This window comes from Mobula birostris, chromosome 4 (genome assembly GCF_030028105.1).
Source record: "Mobula birostris isolate sMobBir1 chromosome 4, sMobBir1.hap1, whole genome shotgun sequence".
NCBI classification, from domain to species: domain Eukaryota; kingdom Metazoa; phylum Chordata; class Chondrichthyes; order Myliobatiformes; family Myliobatidae; genus Mobula; species Mobula birostris.
In genome coordinates, this window is record NC_092373.1 from 190,476,619 (window position 1) to 190,496,252 (window position 19,634).

Below are 19,634 nucleotides of genomic sequence, written 5' to 3' on the forward strand. Positions count from 1 at the left end.
ACATGAGTTGTCAAGTCCTTGAGGGTGAGTCCATATGCTATTGAATCAGTTCAGCTTCAAGGTGCATGAAGTTATCCACTCTGGTGCAGAAGCCCGATAATAAATACTCCTGAACCTGGTGGTGTGGGATCTGAGGCTCCCGTATACCTCCTTTCCGGTGGCAGTAGCGAGAAGGGTGCTTGCTCTGGATGATGGGGGTCCTTGAAAAGAGATGCTGCTTTCCTGGGGCAGAGCTCCTTGTAGATGTGCTCACTGGCGGGGAGGGCTTTAACTGTGAGAGACTGGGCTGTATCCACTACTTTTTGTCGGCCTTTTGTAGATCCAAGGGCGTTGGTGTTTTCACACCAGGCCATGATGCAACTAGTCAGCATACACTCCACCATGTGTCGATAGCAGTTTGTCAAAGTTTTAGATGACATGCCCAATCTTTGCAACGTCTAAGAAAATAGAGGCACCATCACTTTGAAATTGGACTTCTGAGCTGGATACAGGACAGATCTTTTGAAAGACAAGGCTGAGGGATTTGAAGTCATTGATTCTCTCGATCTCTGATCCCCTGATGAGGACTGACTCATAGATCTCGGGTTTTCTCCTCTGATAGTCAATAATCGGCTTTTTGTTTTGCTGATATTGAATGAGAGGTTGTGTTAAGACACCATTCAGCTAGATTTTCAATTCCCCTCCTAGATGTTGTATCCTCACCACCTTTGATTTGGCCAACAACAGTAGTGTTGTCAGCAAACTTAAATATGGTATTGGAGCTGTACTTAGCCTCATAATCATAAGTATGAAGCGAGTAGAGCAGGGAGCTAAGCTTTGTGGTGCACCTGTGCTGACGGTGATTGTGGAGGAACTGTTGTTGCCAATCCAAACTGACTGGGGTCTGCAAGGGAGGAAGTTGAGGATCGAGTGCACAAGGAGATATTGAGGCCAAGGTCTTGGAGTTTATTGATTAGTTTGGAGAGGATGATAGTGTTGAATGACAAGCTGTAGTCAACGAAGAGCATCTTGATGTATGCATCTTCACTCTACAGATGTCCCAGGGTTGAATGCAGAGCAAATGGAATGGCATCTGCTGTTGACCTGGTGTAACAATGGGCAAACTGGAGCAGATTCAAGTGGGTCCTCAGGCAGGAGTTGATATACTTCATCACCGAACTCTCAAAGCCCTTCATCACACTGAATTTAAGTGCTACTGTTAGATAGTCAATGAGGCAGTTTCAATGTATGTTATCTCTCTACTACTCACCCAGCAGCAGTCTCAAATGAAAGAAAGTTACTATCCTCTCGATCAACTAAAGGAGCAACAATACGAGTGAAAAAGAATCAAAGAATTGTCTACAGATAGTAGTGATTACCTAGTCCTGGACAACTATAATTAATAACAGATTTTAGAGTACTTGCAGATCTAATAGTGCAGAAAACATCTGAAATATGCCACAGGTGAGAAGTGAATCCAATAGGGAAATCTAAAGTACCACACAATATTCCTGAATTTGGTATCAATCGCACATTCGCAGTATCTGTAAGTTTATTTTAAAGTACAATTAATAAGCATGGAAATATGGAAATAGTTCGTGCTAATATTTGCAGGTAGGTAGAGAGAAGCAAAAGCTCTACAATAAACAAGGATAGGCAACCCAAGTCCATTTGCTCCTATCCAGCACAGGACATTACACCTGCCCATTTCCTCCATCTATTTCGGGTATTACACCCAAGCCCGCTTCCCCCAGGCGCAGAACCCAAGGCTGCATTGCTCAATCTCCCGTTGTACAATTACTGAACCCAATCCCACGTTGCACAGATATTGAATTGAATCCCTCGTCCCCCAGATATTAACTCCCAGCTCCTGTCCCTGTCCCCATTATACATCTTGATCATTAACCAGTACCCCTGACCTTTGCCCGCCAGATCCTTAGATGTTAAGTTCCAGCCTGTGTACGTCTCTTATAGTTTTTCCGAGCCACAGAGCTTCCCCGTGAGTCAGAATCGGCCGGATGGTGGCCGTGAACAGATCACTTACCAAGAAGACGTAGCAGCCGCCCGGCGTGCGCCATCTCCACCACCCGGCCCGGGGTCAGCGCCAATGACAGCCCGAGGACCCGGGAGGAGGGGAGCCCAAGCCCCGCCAGAGTCCAGCCCCCGTACCCCGCACCCCGCCACCCGACAACAACCTCCCCTCGATACCTGCCGCTTATAATTGGTCTATCTTCCTCCAATCCCTGACTCTTGGTCTTACTTCCCTTTCCTTTATTTTTTAACTACAATCGGGCAATCTCTCTGGTCGTCCGAAATTTGGGGCGGGGATCGGCCCTGGCGATCGAATGAGATTCTGGGATTTGTAGTTCAGCAGAGGTTAGAGCCGGACCATCTTTAATAGGTTGTTTCTAGTGAGAGTGGGTGAAGAAGTTTTATTAGAGTTTATAGTGGATAGTGGGATCTTCAGGGTAGTAGTATTAGTCTAATATTGTTTAATCTGATAATTAATGATATTTTGATAGTGTTGGGTCTGGGTTCATTTTGACCTTTATACATTGATGCTGTGGCTCTGTGGAAAAGGGGTGTTAACAACCTATGTGATAAGGTCTGTGTAAACAGCCTTTAATCCTTGGACTGGGGTTTCAAATTTTCTGTTTCTATCAAAATATATGGTTCTTACTCGGAAACATAGTGTGGATTATGTTCGCCTTACTCTGGGTGTTCGCTGTCTAGGGTTCCTATGTTTAAATATTTGAGGCTATGGCTGGATGTTCAGGTTTTTGCTTTTTTTGTTTAGTTTTTAAGTTTTAATTTTACATGACGTACTACTGGGTTATGGTCACTATTACAGTCTGCACCTGGATATGGAGCGATAGAATGTGAATTACATAGGACCATAAGTTTAATGGGTCATATCACCAAGATACTTCTAAGAATTTTGATGACAGGAGCTAAAAGTAAGAAACAAGCTGAAATAGGTAAAGAACAATGTGGTTTTGTACAAGAAACGCAGTATTGATGTTAAGGATACTATCAGAATGAGCTATTCAAGTGCAAAAAGATTTGTTTTATTGACTACACAAAAGCATTTGATAAAGTGAAGCACAATAAGTTATTTGAAATATTACAGAAAACTCTAGATCTAGATTTGAAAGACCTCCACCTAATCAGAAATTTGTACTGGGAACAAATTGCCGCTATAAGACTAGATGGAGAAGTGAGTCAGTTTATGAAAATCAAGAGAGGCGTTAGACAAGGGTGTGTTTTCTCCTCTGATTTATTTAATGTGTACAGTGAAACAATATTACAGAAAATCAGAGACATCTTGGGAATCAAAGTTGGCGGTGAAAACATCAATAATTTCAGATATACAGATGATACTGTGTTAATTGCAAGTACGGAGGAAGAACTACAAAACTTAATCGATACAATTGTTGAAGAAAGTGAAAAAATGGGTCTATCTGTCAATTGCAAAAAGACAGAATGTATGGTGATATCCAAAAAGAAGGAGAATCCTATCTGCCGGCTGAGAATAAACGGGGAAGACATAAAACAAGAACAGAAATTTTGCTACTTAGGAAGCTGGGTGACATCAGATGGCGGGTGCAACATGGACATCAAAAGAAGAATAAGGATGGCAAAAGACACTCTTACGAGAATGAAGAGTATACTGACCAATACTAAACTAGGCATGACAACCTGCCTCAGAGTACTGAATGTTACATTTATCCAGTTATGACATATGGCTCAGAATGTTGGACAATATCTAGTAACATGAGGAAACAAATTGAAGCAGCAGAGATGTGGTTTTTGAGGAGGATGCAAAGAATATCATGGATGAAACGAATATCTAATGAGGATGTCATGAACAGAGCAAACACAAAAAGAGAAATAATATGTGAGGTCATGAAAAGGGAACATAACTTCATTGGACATGTGATTACGAAAGAGGAGTTAGAATGCACAGTAATTATGGGAAAGATTGAAGGGAAGAAAGCAAGAGGAAGGCAAAGAAAAAATAATGTTGGAGACAGCGGCCAGAGATCTGGAAATGAATACCAATGAATTGATCCACTTGACCTGAAACAGGAGTATGTGGACCATGGCAGTCAAAGCTCAAACTGGGCATGGAGGCTGATGATAATGATGGCTGGATGCGAGATTGACTAGATGAACACAAAAAGTTTTTAGAGGATAAACGTAAGCAGGTGATTAACTTTATGTTCTGTATGGCTGGGTATGACTAGGGCACTTCTAGGGGTTTGACAATTTATTGCACTTTAATACGCTATTATCCAGATTATGGTTGTTTGATCTATGTGGAGGCAGCTCGTTTTGTTTTATATAAGTTAGATGTTTTACAGGCCAGTGCCTTAGACTCTGTAGTGGAGCATTCCGGATCACACCTAGAGATGCATTGGGGTTGAATTAGCCGAGATGCCCCTTGATCTGCAGAGAGAAAATTGAGCCTTGCATACTGGACTTACTTAGTAGGATGGGGTGTGTCCCATTGGACCCATTTGGTTTTAATGGATTGTTGGGAATATACCAACAGAATTGGTAAACGCAAACACGAGGAAATCTGCAGATGCTGGAATTTCAAGCAACACACATAAAAGTTGCTGGTGAACGCAGCAGGCCAGGCAGCATCTCTAGGAAGAGGTATAGTCAACGTTTCAGGCCAAGACCCTTCGCCAGGACTAACTGAAAGAAGAGCTAGTAAGAGATTTGAGAGGGGGAGGGGAGATCCAAAATGGTAGGAGGAGGGGGAGGGATGGAGCCAGGAGCTGGACAGTTAATTGGCAAGAGGGATATGAGAGGATCATGGGACTGGAGGCCCAGGGAGAAAGAAAAGGAGGAGGTGGGGAAACCCAGAGGATGGGCAAGGAATGTAGTGAGAGAGACAGAGGGAGAAAAAGGAGAGAGAGAAAAAGAATGTGTGTATATATATAAATAAATAAATAACGGATGGGGTACGAGGGGGAGGTGGGGCATTAGCGGAAGTTTGAGAAGTCAATGTTCATGCCATCAGATCGGAGGCTACCCAGACGGAATATAAGGTGTTGTTCCTCCAACCTGAGTGTGGCTTCATCTTTACAGTAGAGGAGGCCGTGGATAGATATATCACACCTACGCTCTGTCCGCCAGAGAAAGCAGGATCTCCCAGTGGCCACACATTTTAATTCCACGTCCCATTCCCATTCTGATATGTCTATCCATGGCCTCCTCTACTGTAAAGATGAAGCCACACTCAGGTTGGAGGACCAACACCTTATATTCCGTCTGGGTAGTCTCCAACCTGATGGCATGAACATTGACTTCTCAAATTTTTGCTAATGCCCCACGTCCCCCTCGTACCCCATCCGTTAGTTATTTATTTATTTATATACACATATTCTTTTTCTCTCTCTCCTTTTTCTCCCTCTGTCCCTCTCACTATACCCCTTGCCCATCCTCTGGGCTTCTCCCCTCCCCCCTTTTTTTCTCCCTAGTCCTCCTGTCCTATGATCCTCTCGTATCCCTTTTGCCGATCAACTGTCCAGCTCTTGGCTCCATCCCTCCCCCTCCTGTCTTCTCCTATCATTTTGTATCTCCCCCTCCCCCTCCCACTTTCAAATCTCTTACTAGCTCTTCTTTCAGTTAGTCCTGACGAAGGGTCTGGGCACAAAACGTCGACCGTACCTCTTCCTGTAGATGCTGCCTGGCCCGCTACGTTCACCAGCAACTTTTATGTGTGTTGGTTGAACAGAATTGGTAAATAATTTGGGTGGATAATTAGGGAATATGGGAGTAGAGTCTCGGGGATTTGCGGATTAGCCCAACTAGCCTGGCCAGGAGTTCCGATGTAGAAATTTCCAGATGTGGGAATAGATTTGACGGGATGGACAGAGTGTTGTAGGCGGTGAGAGGGTGTCTGGTCATTTAAGACAGCAGTATTTTTTCCTTTTTTGCCTATCTTTACAGATGGTTCTAAAGACCCAGTTAGTAACCGGGTGGACTCAGAGATATTTATCCCCTGGTTTAATGTTGAGGTGGGGAAAAGGCCGATAGATGGGTTGTCTGTTAGCCAGCAGAAAAGGTGCTGCCTGAATCTTAGTGTGGATTCCATCCATCTCAAGGGACAGTGAATATGGTTTTTAACCCCACAACTACTCCAAGAAAAAAGTGAGGACAACAACAACCACTGTGGCTGTTTTTATTTAAATAAATCCTGTGACTCCATCAATCACAGGGGATAAAGAACTGAAATACAATTACCCACAGAAATTTGTCATCATTTTACCTTTGCTTCAAGATGGTAACAAACTATGATCCTAACCAATTACAAATATGATTCTGACTTCTTTCCCTTTCCTTTCCAGTCCTGATGGAGGGTCTCAGCCCAAAATGGTGACTCTTTATTCATTTCCATAGATGCTGCCTGACCTGTTGAATTCCTTCAGCATTTTGTGTGTGTTGCTCTGGATTTCCAGTATCTGCAGAATCTCTTGTGGTTATGATCCTAACCATCTCTGCGACAGAGCCCATTTCAGTAAAGACTGGTGTCAAACAAATCTACATCATGGATGCGCACACAAAATGCTGGTGGAGCTCAGCTGGTCAGGCAGCATCTATGGAGGGTAACGAACAGTCAGCATTAAGGTCTGTTTATTTCCCTCTGTAGATGCTGCCTGACCCATTGACTTCCTCCAGCATTTTCTGTGTTGCTCCAGACTCCCAGCCGTCTGTTGAATCTCTTGTCTCTATGACTTGCTGCTTCATTTGATACAATATTTTGTTCAATCTTTCTCGCTGCAATGTTGCATTCTCTGCAGTGGTGGAACTAATCTTCAGAACAAATGTGAAACTCTTCAACCAATAGTGAGTACATTTCAGAATCAACATTACCCAAACCTCAATCATTGAAGTAAATTATGGAGATGATACTTGTGTTTGCACGGTATTAGAGTTCCGAGCTTGAGGTATTTCATTCTGTAAAGTAAACAAGAGAAAGGGACTTAGTCAACGTCCCTGAGACAAAAGTACCAATTTTTTTGACACTACACACCACAACCCTCTGACAATCAAGTTTCCAAATATATAGGATTGCTTTTATGTTTATATTTAATATGTTTTCCTTGTCTTTTTTATACTTAATGCATTTTTTATATTGCATCAGATCAGAGAAACAATTATTTCACTCTTCTTTACCCTGGTGTACTGAAGATTGACAATTAACAATCTTGAATACAAGGAGCAATCTCTCTACAGATCTCAATGTGGAAATTCACCATTGCTTTTGGTTAATTTAAGAGAAAGGGTGTTTTGAAGATTAAAACCTAAGACCTGGCACAAAATTCAGGGACTATGGGGCTGCGGTGATCCCTGTCCAATGTCAGTGAGACCTGAACTTCCTTCACTGGGTATCAAATGATACCTGACAGATATGCCCAGCTGCATGAAACTTTGGTCAGGCCACACTTGGAGTATTGTGCGCCGTCCTGTTCACTGCATTACAGGAAAGAAGATGAGGCTTTAGAGCTGGTGCAGAAGAAACTGCCTGGATTATAGAGTAGTAGCTATAAGCAGCAGTTGGACGGAATTGAAGTTGGAGCATCAGCGGATGAGTGAGCATCCTGATAGAGGTCTGTACTGCTATGAGGGGCATTAGTGCAAGTGATTTTGCAGATGCTGGACATCTTGAGCAACACACACAAAATTCTGGAATGACTTGTCAAGTCAGGCAGCATTTCTGGCAGGGAAGGGATGGTGATGCCATCGAATATCAAAGGAAAGTGGTCACCCCCTCTTGTGCTGGGGCTGGTCACTGCCTGGCAGTTTAATAGCATCAACGTCACTTTCTACCCATCAATCCAGACCAAATATCAACTAGGACTTGCCACTTGGCTGCATCACTTGCTAAGGAATTGCAAATGGCATTGAGAGTTATGTATTCTGCAAATATTGCAACTTCTGATCATTTTATGGATGGAAGATTATTGATGAAGCAGCTGAAGATAGTTGAGGTTGGGGCAGTTCTCAAGAACTCCTCCAGTCAGGATTTGGGACAGAGGTGACAAAAAGTAGATAATCAGGTGGTAATTAGCAGCTAAGGATTTGTCCTGTTCCACATACATGACTATTTCCTATATGGTTGAGTAAATTTCAGTCCTGTAACTTTACTGGGTAGAGGCATGGCTGGTTTGGTGCATGGATCTTTGGTGCCACACTTTTAATGTTATCTGGTCTGGTGGGTTTTGCTGTATCCATTTCCTGACATTGTGTGGAGCGAATCAAATTGACTGGAGACTGACGTCTGTCACATGAGGAAAGCAAGAGGGATCGCATATTTGGCACTCCTGACTGAACTTTGCTTCAGCCTTTGCTTTAGTACTCATGTGCAGGACCCTGATATCATGCTCTTGGAGCTATTTAATTGCCTAATCATCATTCAGGACCAGGCATAGTGAATTAATAGAAGATAGGACATTACAGTGCAATACAGGCCCTTTAGCCCACGATGTTGTGCGGACCATTTAACCTACTCTGAGATCAATCTAACCCTTCCCTCCTGCATACTTCTCCGCTTTTATATCATCCATGTTATTATTAAAGGGTTTCTTAACTGTCCCTATGTCAGTACCTCCAGTTGAACTTCGTCTTTTTATGTGTTTTCCCCCAACCATCAGTCTGTGGTTTTGTATTGCCATGTGCTCTTGTTTGTTTTTCTTTCCCCATCTCCTGCTCTACTCCGGCCCCTGTATTACTGAGCACTCCGCCTCTCACCTGTTTCTCATTATTACCTGTTTTGCTGCCACTTCTGTCTCATTGTGCTCCACCTATCATCTGCTTATTGCTCAGTGGATTTCAGTCCTGTGTTTCCTCTTGTTTGTCGCCAGATTTTCCTAAGCCCTTCCAGCATTAGTATCTGTACTACCTCTGTCTGAATATCGACTCTGCCTGTTTCCTGATTCTGGTCTTTGGATTTCTCTGGATCTCTGCCTGAAATTTGATGCTGACTTTGTTTGCACCTCGGGATTTGTTACTCAATTAATATCACTGTGTGTATAGTACTGGCTCTGCGATTGGATCTCTGCTGCAGCGTCCTAATGTATCTGCCTCTACCATTACTCCTGGCATCCACCACTCTGTTTTTCACAAAAACAACTTGCCTCTGATATCCCCACCCCCACTGTACTTCCCTCCAATCAATTTTAAATTATGCTGTCTTGTATTAGCCATTTCCACACTGGGGAAAATGTCTCTTGCTATTCACTCAATCTATGCTTTGTACACCTCTATCAAGTCACCACTCATTCTCCTTCTCTCCAAAGAGAAAAGTCCTATCTCAATCAACCTATCCTCATTTGATATGCCCTGCAGTCCATACAGCATCCTGACAAATTTTCTTTGCACCCTTTCTGAAGCTCCCACATCCATCCTATAATGAAGTGATCAGAACTGAACACAATATTCTAATTGTGGTCTAACCAGGGTCTTGTAGAGCTGCAACATTAGCCAAGGATTTAAGCTCAATCCTCCCAACTAATGAAAGGCAACACACCAAGTGCCTTCTTAACAATCCTATCAATATGCATAGAAACTTAAACTAATTGCTTGATTGTGAGATCACTTATGCTGTTTAATAAAACACGCAAAGAGCTGGAGAGAACAGAAGTGTAACAGGCGGCTTCTGTTGAGGGAAATAACAGTTGAAGTTTCAGGTCAAGTAACAGCCTGTATTCACTCTCTTCCATCTATCAGTCAAAGTACAAAGTAAATTTATTATCAAAGTACATACTGTATATGTCACAATATACAACCCTGAGATTCATTTTCTTATGGGCATACCCAATACACCCATGGAATTATAACCATAACAGAATAAAGGGTCTCAACTGGAAATGTTGACTGTCCATTTCCCTCCATAGGTACCACTTGGCCCATTAAATTCACCCAGCAGTTTGTTTTAGTGCTTGAGTTTCAGCAATTCTCATGTGAAGGAGCAGATATCATCCATAAAAAGATATAAAAGAAATGCTGAAATCACTCAATGGATCAGACAACATCCCAGGAAAGAGAAAAATGTGTCCCTCTGACCCTAATAGTGTCAAGGAAACAACCTCTCCCTCAATGTCGCAAGAACAAAGGAGCTGGTTGTGGACTACAGGTGGAGTGGAGACGAGTTAACCTCTATTGACTTCAATAGATCTGGGGTTGAGAGGGTAATCAGTTTTAAGTTCCTTGGCATGCACATCACCGAGGACCTCACGTGGTCTGTACGCACCAGCACCTCCTTCACCTCAGACGGTTGAGGAAGATTGGTATGGGCCCCCAAATCCTAGGAAGTTTCTACAGGGGCACAATTGAGAGCACCCTAACTGGCTGCATCACTGCCTGGTATGGGAACTGTACCTTCCTTAATCGCAGGACTCTGCGAAGAGTGGGGCGGACAGCCCAGCGCATCTGTAGTTGTGAAGTTTCCATGATTCAGGACATTTACAAAGCCAGGTGTGAGAAAAGGGCCTGAAAGATCATTGGGGACCTGTGTCACCCCAACCACAACCTATTCCAGCTGCAACTATCCAGGAAGGAAACGGTATCACAGCATAAAAGCCAGGACCAACAGGCTCCAGGACAGCTTCTTCCACCAGGCCATCAGACTGATTAACTCGCGCTGATTTGAGTGTATTTCTATGTTACATTAATTGTTCTATTTATTATAAGTTACTATGATTGCACATTGCGCATTTAGACAGAAACGTAACGTAAAGATTTTTACTCCTCATGTATGTGAAGGATATAAGAGATAAAGTCAATTCAATTCAACAATGTATACTCCATCTGTCTTGCTGCCTGACCTACAGAATGTTGCTTCCTTTTCCTCCTTTTATTCCATCTTTGTAAAATTTATGTGTTTTCAATATAAAATTAGCACCCCAATTTGAACAGGTAGCATCTATGGAACAGAGTGAATAGTCGGCGTTTTCGGCTGTGGTCCTTCATCAGGTCCGGAAAAAAAGATGGGAAGTCAGTGTAAGAAGGTGGGGGGAGGGGAGAAAGGTGGTAGGTGATATCAGGAGAGGGGTCGGAGGTGAAGTAAAGAGCTGGGAAGTTGATTAGTGAAAGAGATAAAGAGCTGGAGAAGGGAGAATCTGATAGGAGAGGACAGAAGGCCATGGAAGAAAGAAAAGGGGAAGGAGCACCAGAGGGAGGTGATGTGGAAGTAAGGAGATAAAGTGGGAGAGAGAAACAGAAATGGGGAATGATGAAGGGGGGCGAATTACTGGAAGCTTGAGAATCAATGTTCATGCCATCAGGTTGGAGGTTACCCTGATGGAATACGTATAAGGTGTCACTCCTCCAACCTGTGTGGCCTCATCACAGCAGTAGGTTCACAGCGGTGACTCCAAAGCAACTTCCAAATAGCAAACACTGCATCTTCCCTGCTAGTCTCAGTTGCCCACATTCTTCCCGTATCCCTCCAACACCCTCCCCTTCATGACATTCCAAAATGCATCACCGTACATGTATCTGTATTTGCCACTCGTTAGCCCAGTTCCCTCACTGATCAAGATCTGTTGGCTCCTACACCGGCAAAAATCTTCCCATCATCAAGGACATCTTCAAAAGGCAGAGCCACAATTCGGCCATATAAAGGACATGCTCTCTTCTCCTTACTACCATCAGGACTGAGTTACAGGAGCCCAAGGACCGAACAGCTTCTTTCTATCTGTCATCAGATTCTGAACAGTCTACAAACCTATGATCATGACCTTGCTTTTCCCATTTAGCATGATTTATTTATTTATAAATGGGTTGAAGCAAGGCAGATGGAGTTTGATGAAGACAAGTTCGAGCTCTTGCCCTTCAGGAGGACCAGCCATGGTGGTAAGTGGTAGGGCACAAGAGTATAGTAGAGCAGAGGAACCTAGGAATATAGATCCGTAGTTCATGGTGGATAGGATTATGGAAAAGGCTATTGGCACGTTGGCCTTCATGGTCAGGGTATTGAGTGCGGAGTTGGGATGTTGTATTGAGGTTGTATAGGACATTAGTGAGTCCTAATTTGAGGTATTGTGTGCAGTTTTGGTTGCCTCTTACGGGAAGCACATCAGCAGGCTTGAAAGGGTGCAGACAAAATTCACAAAGATGTTGCCAGGACTTGAGTTGTAGGGAAAGGTGCTTTATCCCCTGGAGCATAGAAAAATGAGGGGAGATCTAATAAAGGTGTACAGAATTATGAAGGATATAGACAGAGTAAATGCAAGCAGGCTTCTTCCACTGAGGTTACATGAAACTGGAACTGGAGGTCATGGGTTCAGGGTGAAAGGTGAAATGTTTGAGTGGGGGGACTTCTTCAGTCAGAGGGTGGTGAAAGTGTGGAATGAGATGCCAGCAGAATTGGTAGATGTGGGTTTGATTTCCACATTTAAGAGAAATTTGGATGAGAGTATATGAGTACTATGGAGCTTTATGGTCTGGTTGAAGGTCTATGGGACTTGGAAGATTAATGCCATGGACTAGATGGGCTGAAGGGTCTGTTCCTGTGCTGTAGTGTTCTGTGACATTCTGTAACTAATCTGTTTGCTTAAGATTCCAGCATCTTCAGTCCCTAGTGCTTGCTAACTTCAACTTTCAAAATTGTTTAATGTTATTTCCAGTACCCAAGTGTAAAGGAGAAAAAAAATTTTCCAGATTCAATGCAATAACATAAAAACACCATAAGATAAAGAACACAATAATAAGGAAAACACAATATATATAAATATAAAATGCTGGTGGAACACAGCAGGCCAGACAGCATCTATAGGAAGAACAGTCGGCGTTTCGGATTGAACCCCTTAGTCAGGACCTGAAACACCTTCATCTTTGTGAATTTCCAGCATCTGCAGATCTTCTCGTGTTTGCATATATATAAATATATAAGCTAGCTTATATACATTATATACAATAGGCACAGGAGTATATAAGGTGACTGACAAAAACTATTAAAGTAGTGGTTGTGGGTTGAGGAGGAGTGGGCTTGTAGAGCAGGTGTTGATCAGCCTTACCGCCTGGGGAAAGTAACAATTTTTGATAAACAGTTTGTTTGTTCTAGGAATTCAGCATCCCCAGCCTCGTGTGTTTCCTAACTTGATGATTAGTTTGTTTCCTCCAAGATTCCAGCATCTGATCGCAGCATATTCTACCTGCTAACGTGATAACCAATTGGTAGCGTGCACAGTGCAGCCTGGGAGTTGTAGTGCGCAGGGGCTGGACTACATTTCCCAGAGTGGGGAAGGGGACGGAACGGCGTGTGGGGGGAAGGTGAGTTCGGCCGGCCCGCCTGCAAGGAAGTGGGGGGTGTGGCGATGTGGCAAGGGCTGTTTGGACTCCTAACTTTAAGGCTCAGGATCGGGGGAGGTGCACAGCTGCACCGTCGGCTGTGCACGTTAGGCAGCGGGAAGTTCAGCGCAGGCATGGAGGCAGCGGCGAAGCAGAAGGCTGGCTACATGGCCGTGGACAACCATGTGCAGGTGAGCCGAGCCGCCTCCGGCTTTAGCTACCACTGGGGGTTGCAAGGAATGGGGGGAGGTAAGTTTGGAGTGGGGTTGTTGGGACGAGGAGAGAGTGTATGGTGGGTGAGGGGGCATTGGAGGGGTTGGAATGGAGTGAGGTGAGTTAAATAGGGAATGGAGTAGAGGGTTATTTTTGGGATGCTCTGGAAGGTGAGTGAAGATATGGAATGGGGTTTTGGAGGGTGACTTACGAAAGGGTTTCTAGCGGCGAGAGGGTATGATTGGCCTTAGGAGTGGATAGTTGAAGTTGGTGGGATGTATGCTATGCGTGTTGCGACGCCCTGTATTGGTGTCCTGTGTGTATATGTTCTCCAGTGGCGTGCTGGATATGGGTGGGTGAGTTGCTGGGATGGATACTTGTAAAGCTTCAAGAATACCGCACGCATAAACAAATCAGGAATGAGAAAAGTTTGTTAACATTTGAGAATGACTGTTACTTGTTCCAATATGGCGCAAATGTACAGCAATTGCTCACGCTGCCACCTCTCTGCTTCCATGCTATGTACGCTTATCCCAGTTGCACTAACTAGAGGATCTGAACATTGGTTTTACTGATAGGGGAAACGTGGCTGAATCCTATTCTAATAACAAACAAGAGAAAATTTGCAGATGCTGGAAATCTGAGCAACACACACAGAGAATGTTAGAGGAACCCAGCAGGCCAGGCAGCACCCATGGAAAAGAGTACAGTTGACGTTTCAGGCAGAGGCCCTTCAGCAAGACTGGAGAAAAAAGATGAGTAGAGTTAGAAAGTGGGAGGAGGGGAGGGAGAAACAAAGTGAAATTCGGGTGGGGGTGGGCTGAAGTAAAGAGCTGGGAAGTTGGTGAAAGAGATACAGAGCTGTAGAAGGGGGAATCTAATAGGAGAGGACAGAAGGTCATGGTAGAAAGAAAAGGGGAGGAGCACTGGAGAGAGGCAATGGACAGGCAAGGAAATAAGGTGAGAGAGGGAAAAGGGGATGGGAAATGGTGAAGGGAGGGGTGCAGTTCGAGAAATCGATGTTTGTGCCATCAAATTGAGGCTACTCAGATAGAATATAAGCTGTCATCACGACAGTGGAGGAGGCCATGAATAGATGTATCAGAGTCTGCTTTTCACAGGAATCACTCCCTATGCAACTCCCTTGCCCATTCATCCTTCCCCACTGTTTCCCACCCTGGGACTTGCAAGGAGAACAAGTGGTACACCTGCCCCTACACCTCCTCCCTCATTACCATTCTGGGCCCTAAATAGTCCTTCCAGGTGAGGTGACACTTCAGCTGTGAGTCTGTTGGGGTTATACTGTTACTGGTAATCCTGTTGTGGCCTCCTGTATATTGGTGAGACCCAACGTAGATTGGGAGACCGCTTTGCCAAACGCCTATGTTCTGTCCGCCAGAAAAAGCGGGATCTCAGTGGCCACCATTTTAATTCCACTTCCCATCCCCATTCCAATATGTCCATCCATGGCCTCCTCCACTGTTGTGATGAGGCCACATTCTGGTTGGAGGAACAACACCTATTCTGTCTGGGTAGCATCGATTTTTTGAACTTCCAGTAATGGCCCCCCCTTCCCCCCCCTTCCCCCCCCTTCCCCCCCCTTCCCCCCCCTTCCCCCCCCTTCCCCCCCTTCCCCCCCTTCCCCCCCTTCCCCCCCTTCCCCCCCTTCCCCCCCTTCCCCCCCTTCCCCCCCCTGTTCCCCATCACCTTTTCCCTCTCTCACTTTATCACCTTATTTGACCATCGCCTCCTTCTAGTGCTCCCTCTGCCTTTTCTTTCTTCCATGGTCTTCTGTCTTCTCCTATCAGACTCCCCCTTCTCTAGCTCTGTATCTCTTTCAGCAATCAACTTTCCAGCTCTTTACTTCACCCCTCCCCCTCCCGGTTTCACCTTGAGTTTCTCTCCCCCACCCCCCACCCCACCTTTTAACTTTACTCTTCATCTGTTTCTCTCCAGTCCTGCTGAAGGGTCCAAGCCCAAAATATCGACTGTACTCTTTTCCATAGATGCTGCCTGGCCTGCTGAGTTCCTCCAGCATACGTGTGTGTTGCTTAAATTGTATTCTAACTTCCTTCAAAGATGTTGGATTAACAGATTTCTGATATTGTTTTATCTGGCCCCTTCCACTCTCTTGGTGTGTTCCAAGTGACCATCACCCCCTAAGAAATGAAGGGCGTAAGAAACAAGCTATTCGACTGCTCAACCCTTCTCCAGCAGGCAACCCGAACATGGCTGATCACCTCAAACACCTGGCTTCAGCTCCATACCTCTGTTTTTTTAATACAGGGATCGGAAGTCTGGATTTAATGTTTGTGTTTGAATTTTTGAACATCCAACTCTGGAAAAGAATTGAAAAGCTCTACCACCATTTGTACCATCTGATTGTACGTACAGTCAGTCTATGTATATGAGCTAATTTATTGGGTGACGGGGTGGAGTTGTATCTCTACCAAAGGTCACCTGCTTAGTCCCCACCCCACCCATCAGGGTCACATGGTCATATGAACTGCTGCTGCATATCACAAGTCCTGGTTATATGATCCCTGACACTAGGCAGACAATCTCTGAAGAGAATTGATAATGTCTGGGGTCAATCGTGTAAAGATGCTGCCCAGGAGGAGGCAATGGCAAACCACTTCTTTTGAAAAATTTTGCCAAGAACAACCATGGTCATGGAAGCACCATGATCGCCTACATCATACGACGTGGCACATGACAAATGAATGATGCATTTATATTTATTATTTTTATTGTCTTTTTAAAGCTGCATTGAATTTGGAATAGCAGTCACTTCCTCCTTTATATTTGAGTACTAAATAATGATTTGAGTACTAAATAATGACATAAAACAATCTTGAACCATTTGCCTTTGTAAGCCTCTTCTTTACAAGACCCGAAATAAAATTGGAATGTGGTGGAAACTCAACAGGTCAGCAGCATCTCTGGAAAAAGCAATGGAAGTTGGTGTTTTGTTGAAGACTCTTTGTTGTAACTCATGTTTCTGTTTGCACACATTTCCTGACCTGCAGAATGCTCCAGCATTTCCTGGTTATCACAGTGATTGATTGCTGTTGAATGGGGGCTGTTCCACAGACTTGCTGAGATTCCACTGCAGCTATGTGTAATTAAATTCCTAGGGACAATTGTCCACCAAAACCAACAGGAATCTCATTTTATTCATTATTTAAGTGAAGGATTTCACCACAATAACCAGCCACTTTAATATGTTAATTGTTCACTTTTAGTGCTAGATCTCACCATTTCATTAATGCTCGGTCAAGTTGGCTCCTCTGTCAAGCACTGGCGAAGGTGGACAAAACTGACGCAGGCAGGAGTATATTTACTGGCAGCTGCATACCCTCTATTGCTAAGAGATTCATGGGCAAAGCCACAGATCAGGGATTGATATGGGTGATGGTGCTGTGGTCATGGTGGCTGAAGAGGCTGATTCAATGCTGCATGGCTATAGAACACAAACTCTCAATTTTTGTGAAACACTTTAGACTGTGCCTTAGCACCATTGAATCAAGCCCTTCAGCCCACTGAGACCACATGGACCATCAAGCAACCATTTATGCTAATCCCATTTTATTCTCCCCAAATTCCCATCAACTCCCACCCAGATTCTAACTCTCACTTAGGGACAATTTACAGTGGCCAGTTAGCCATGTCTTCAGGCTAGCAGAGGAAGCCCTCCCCACCATTGAGTACGTCTATATGAAAGACTGTTGTAGGAGAGCAGCAACCATCATCGGGGACTCCCAACACCCAGGGCATGCTCTCTTCTTGCTGCTGCCATCAGGAAGAAGGTACAGGAGCCTCGTGACAGCACCAGTTTCAGGAACAGTTACTACCCCTCAACCATCAGGCTCTTGAACCACAGGAGATAACTTCACTATTAATGAAATGTTCCCACAACCAATAGACTCACTTTCAAGGATGCTTCTCTCATATTCTTGATATTTATTACTTAATATTATTTCTTTTTGCATTTGCACAGTTTGTTGTCTTCTGAACTCTGGTTGAACATCCAAGTTGGGCGGTATTTCATTGATTCTGATATGGTTTTTATTCTATAGATTTATTGAGTATGCCTGCAAGAAAATGAATCTCAGGATTGTATACAGTGACGTATATGTACTTTGATAATAAACTTACTTTGAAGAAACCAACATCGTCTCAAGAAACCGACAGAGTAAATGCTTAGAATGCACTGCTAGAGACTGATACAATGGTAACATTTAGGACATTCTTAGACACGTGGATGTAAGGAAAATGGTGAGTTATGGGCTTTGTAGGAGGGAAGGGTAGACTGATCGTGGCAGAGGTTCAAAGGTCATCACAGCATCGTAGGCTAAGGGGCCTGTAATGTGCTGTGCTTTACTATGTTGTATGAAGAATTTGCAAACTCCACCCAGACTGCACCTAGTGTTAAGATTTTAACAAAGTTACTGGTGCCGTGAGCAGCTGCTGCACTGTGCCTCCTTTGCACTCCATGACCTCAGCTTATATTGACAGCTGGGCTGAAGAAAGTTGGTACTCTCCTTGGCCTTTCATGGTGTGGTCATACGGATCTGGGGTTGGCACTCTGCCCAGGAATTGCATCACTTTCAGCCCACAGTCAACGTCTTTTGAGGTCCTTTCCTGGAATCATGTCAAGTCATCAGAACTCATTGCTTTGTTTTATGTTGGTGTCCGGACAGAAAGTTGGAAATAGCTATTGCCTTTCATGATCTGGTCCTTAAAAACCTTGATAAGAAGTGGCTGATCAGGAGTGTAAGCTGACCACTGCTTCCATAGGCCAGTGGCCAACAAGTGTCATCAGCATTTCCATCATGGACACTTGCCTGCCCATCATCGAGGACACCTCCAAAAGATGATGCCTCAGGAAGGTGGCATCCATCATAAAAGGCCCTCACCATCCAGGGCACGCCCTCTTCTCATTACTACCATCAGGGAGGAAATACAGGAGCCCGAGGATGCACACTCAGTGTTTTGGGAACTGCTGCTTTCCCCTCTGCCATCAGATTTCTGAATGGTCCATTAATACTATCTCATGATTTAGCACTGTTTGGTTATTATATTCTTATTGTAGTATTTCTGTACGGCACTTTACTGTTATCACAAAACAATAAAACAATAAATTTCATGACGTGTCAGTGACAATAAACCTGATTGTGAACAAATGGTGTACAACAGCATCTGTACAAATGCTTTGCATTGACAATTTTTACAATGCTGTCTAACGCTGTTTTGGGGAAATTAAGCTTCTAGTTTAGTCCATCACAGCTAGAAGTGCAGCATTATGTTAGCAAGAAAACACTGACCCAGCTTATTGTGTTTATCCCCTAGAATAACCAAGCGTTGGGTATCGGGAGTGGATCCACAATAGTCTTTGCTGTGGAGAGATTAGGTGGGTGCCTCATGTTTTTTTCTGTTAAGATGTACAGGTAATAATGATCAGTAGGAAATTGCTTTTGCTCCATTTTTCTGCCATGGTGTTTGGTGAATTTGTCTGGTAAGTAGCTGAGCTTTGTTATTGGGTATTTCACAATCCAGCATGCTCTAGAGATGGAGAACCGGGCTGATGGAGGGAGCGGCTGCATCATCTTTCATTTAATTGGCAATCTGATGAGTCACAGTGAGCTCGGCGTGCAGTGGTGTCTGGGCTAAAGAAAGTTAGAATTAGTCTTTGTCTTTCATGGTGAGGACCCTGTCAAGTCTTAAGGTTGTAAGACCTTGCAAGAGACTGTTCAGCCATTTCCTTTAGGGAGCTTGCAGCTTTCCAACATGTCTTAGCGAATTTGTTGATTTTTAACTTTTTAAAAATTTTATTGAGATACGGTGTGGAATAGGCCCTTCTGGCCCTTCGAGCCACACTGCCCAGCAACCCCCTAGTTTAACCCTAGCCCAATCATGGGACGACTTACAATGACCAGTTAACCTACTGGTATAGTCCTTGAACTGTGGGAGGAAACTGGAGCACCCAGAGGAAACCCACGTCACAGGGAGCACGTACATGCTCCTTACAGGAACCTGGGTCACCTGAACTGTAAAGCATTGTGTTAACCACTACACTACCATGCCTTGTTTCTTTGCGTAAGTTTTTCTCAAAACCTTTCTGAAATCTGCTT

The 19,634-nt window shown here is 44.1% G+C and overlaps 2 protein-coding genes across 2 annotated transcripts in view; one reads left to right on the top strand and one right to left on the bottom strand.

The window, feature by feature from the left end:
• suclg1 (succinate-CoA ligase GDP/ADP-forming subunit alph) overlaps positions 1-2,149 on the bottom strand; it is a 100,120-nt gene extending 97,971 nt beyond the window's left edge. The window contains exon 1 of the mRNA XM_072256703.1: positions 2,024-2,149. Within this exon, the coding sequence (XP_072112804.1) occupies positions 2,024-2,057 (34 nt within the window). The 5' untranslated portion in view covers positions 2,058-2,149. The remainder of the gene's footprint in view (positions 1-2,023) is intronic.
• An 11,125-nt stretch (positions 2,150-13,274) lies between these two features.
• Positions 13,275-19,634, top strand: part of rpia (ribose 5-phosphate isomerase A (ribose 5-phosphate epimerase)) — a 52,254-nt gene continuing 45,894 nt past the window's right edge. The window contains exons 1-2 of the mRNA XM_072256708.1: positions 13,275-13,478; positions 18,853-18,913. Of these exons, the coding sequence (XP_072112809.1) occupies positions 13,314-13,478; positions 18,853-18,913 (226 nt within the window). The 5' untranslated portion in view covers positions 13,275-13,313. The remainder of the gene's footprint in view (positions 13,479-18,852; positions 18,914-19,634) is intronic.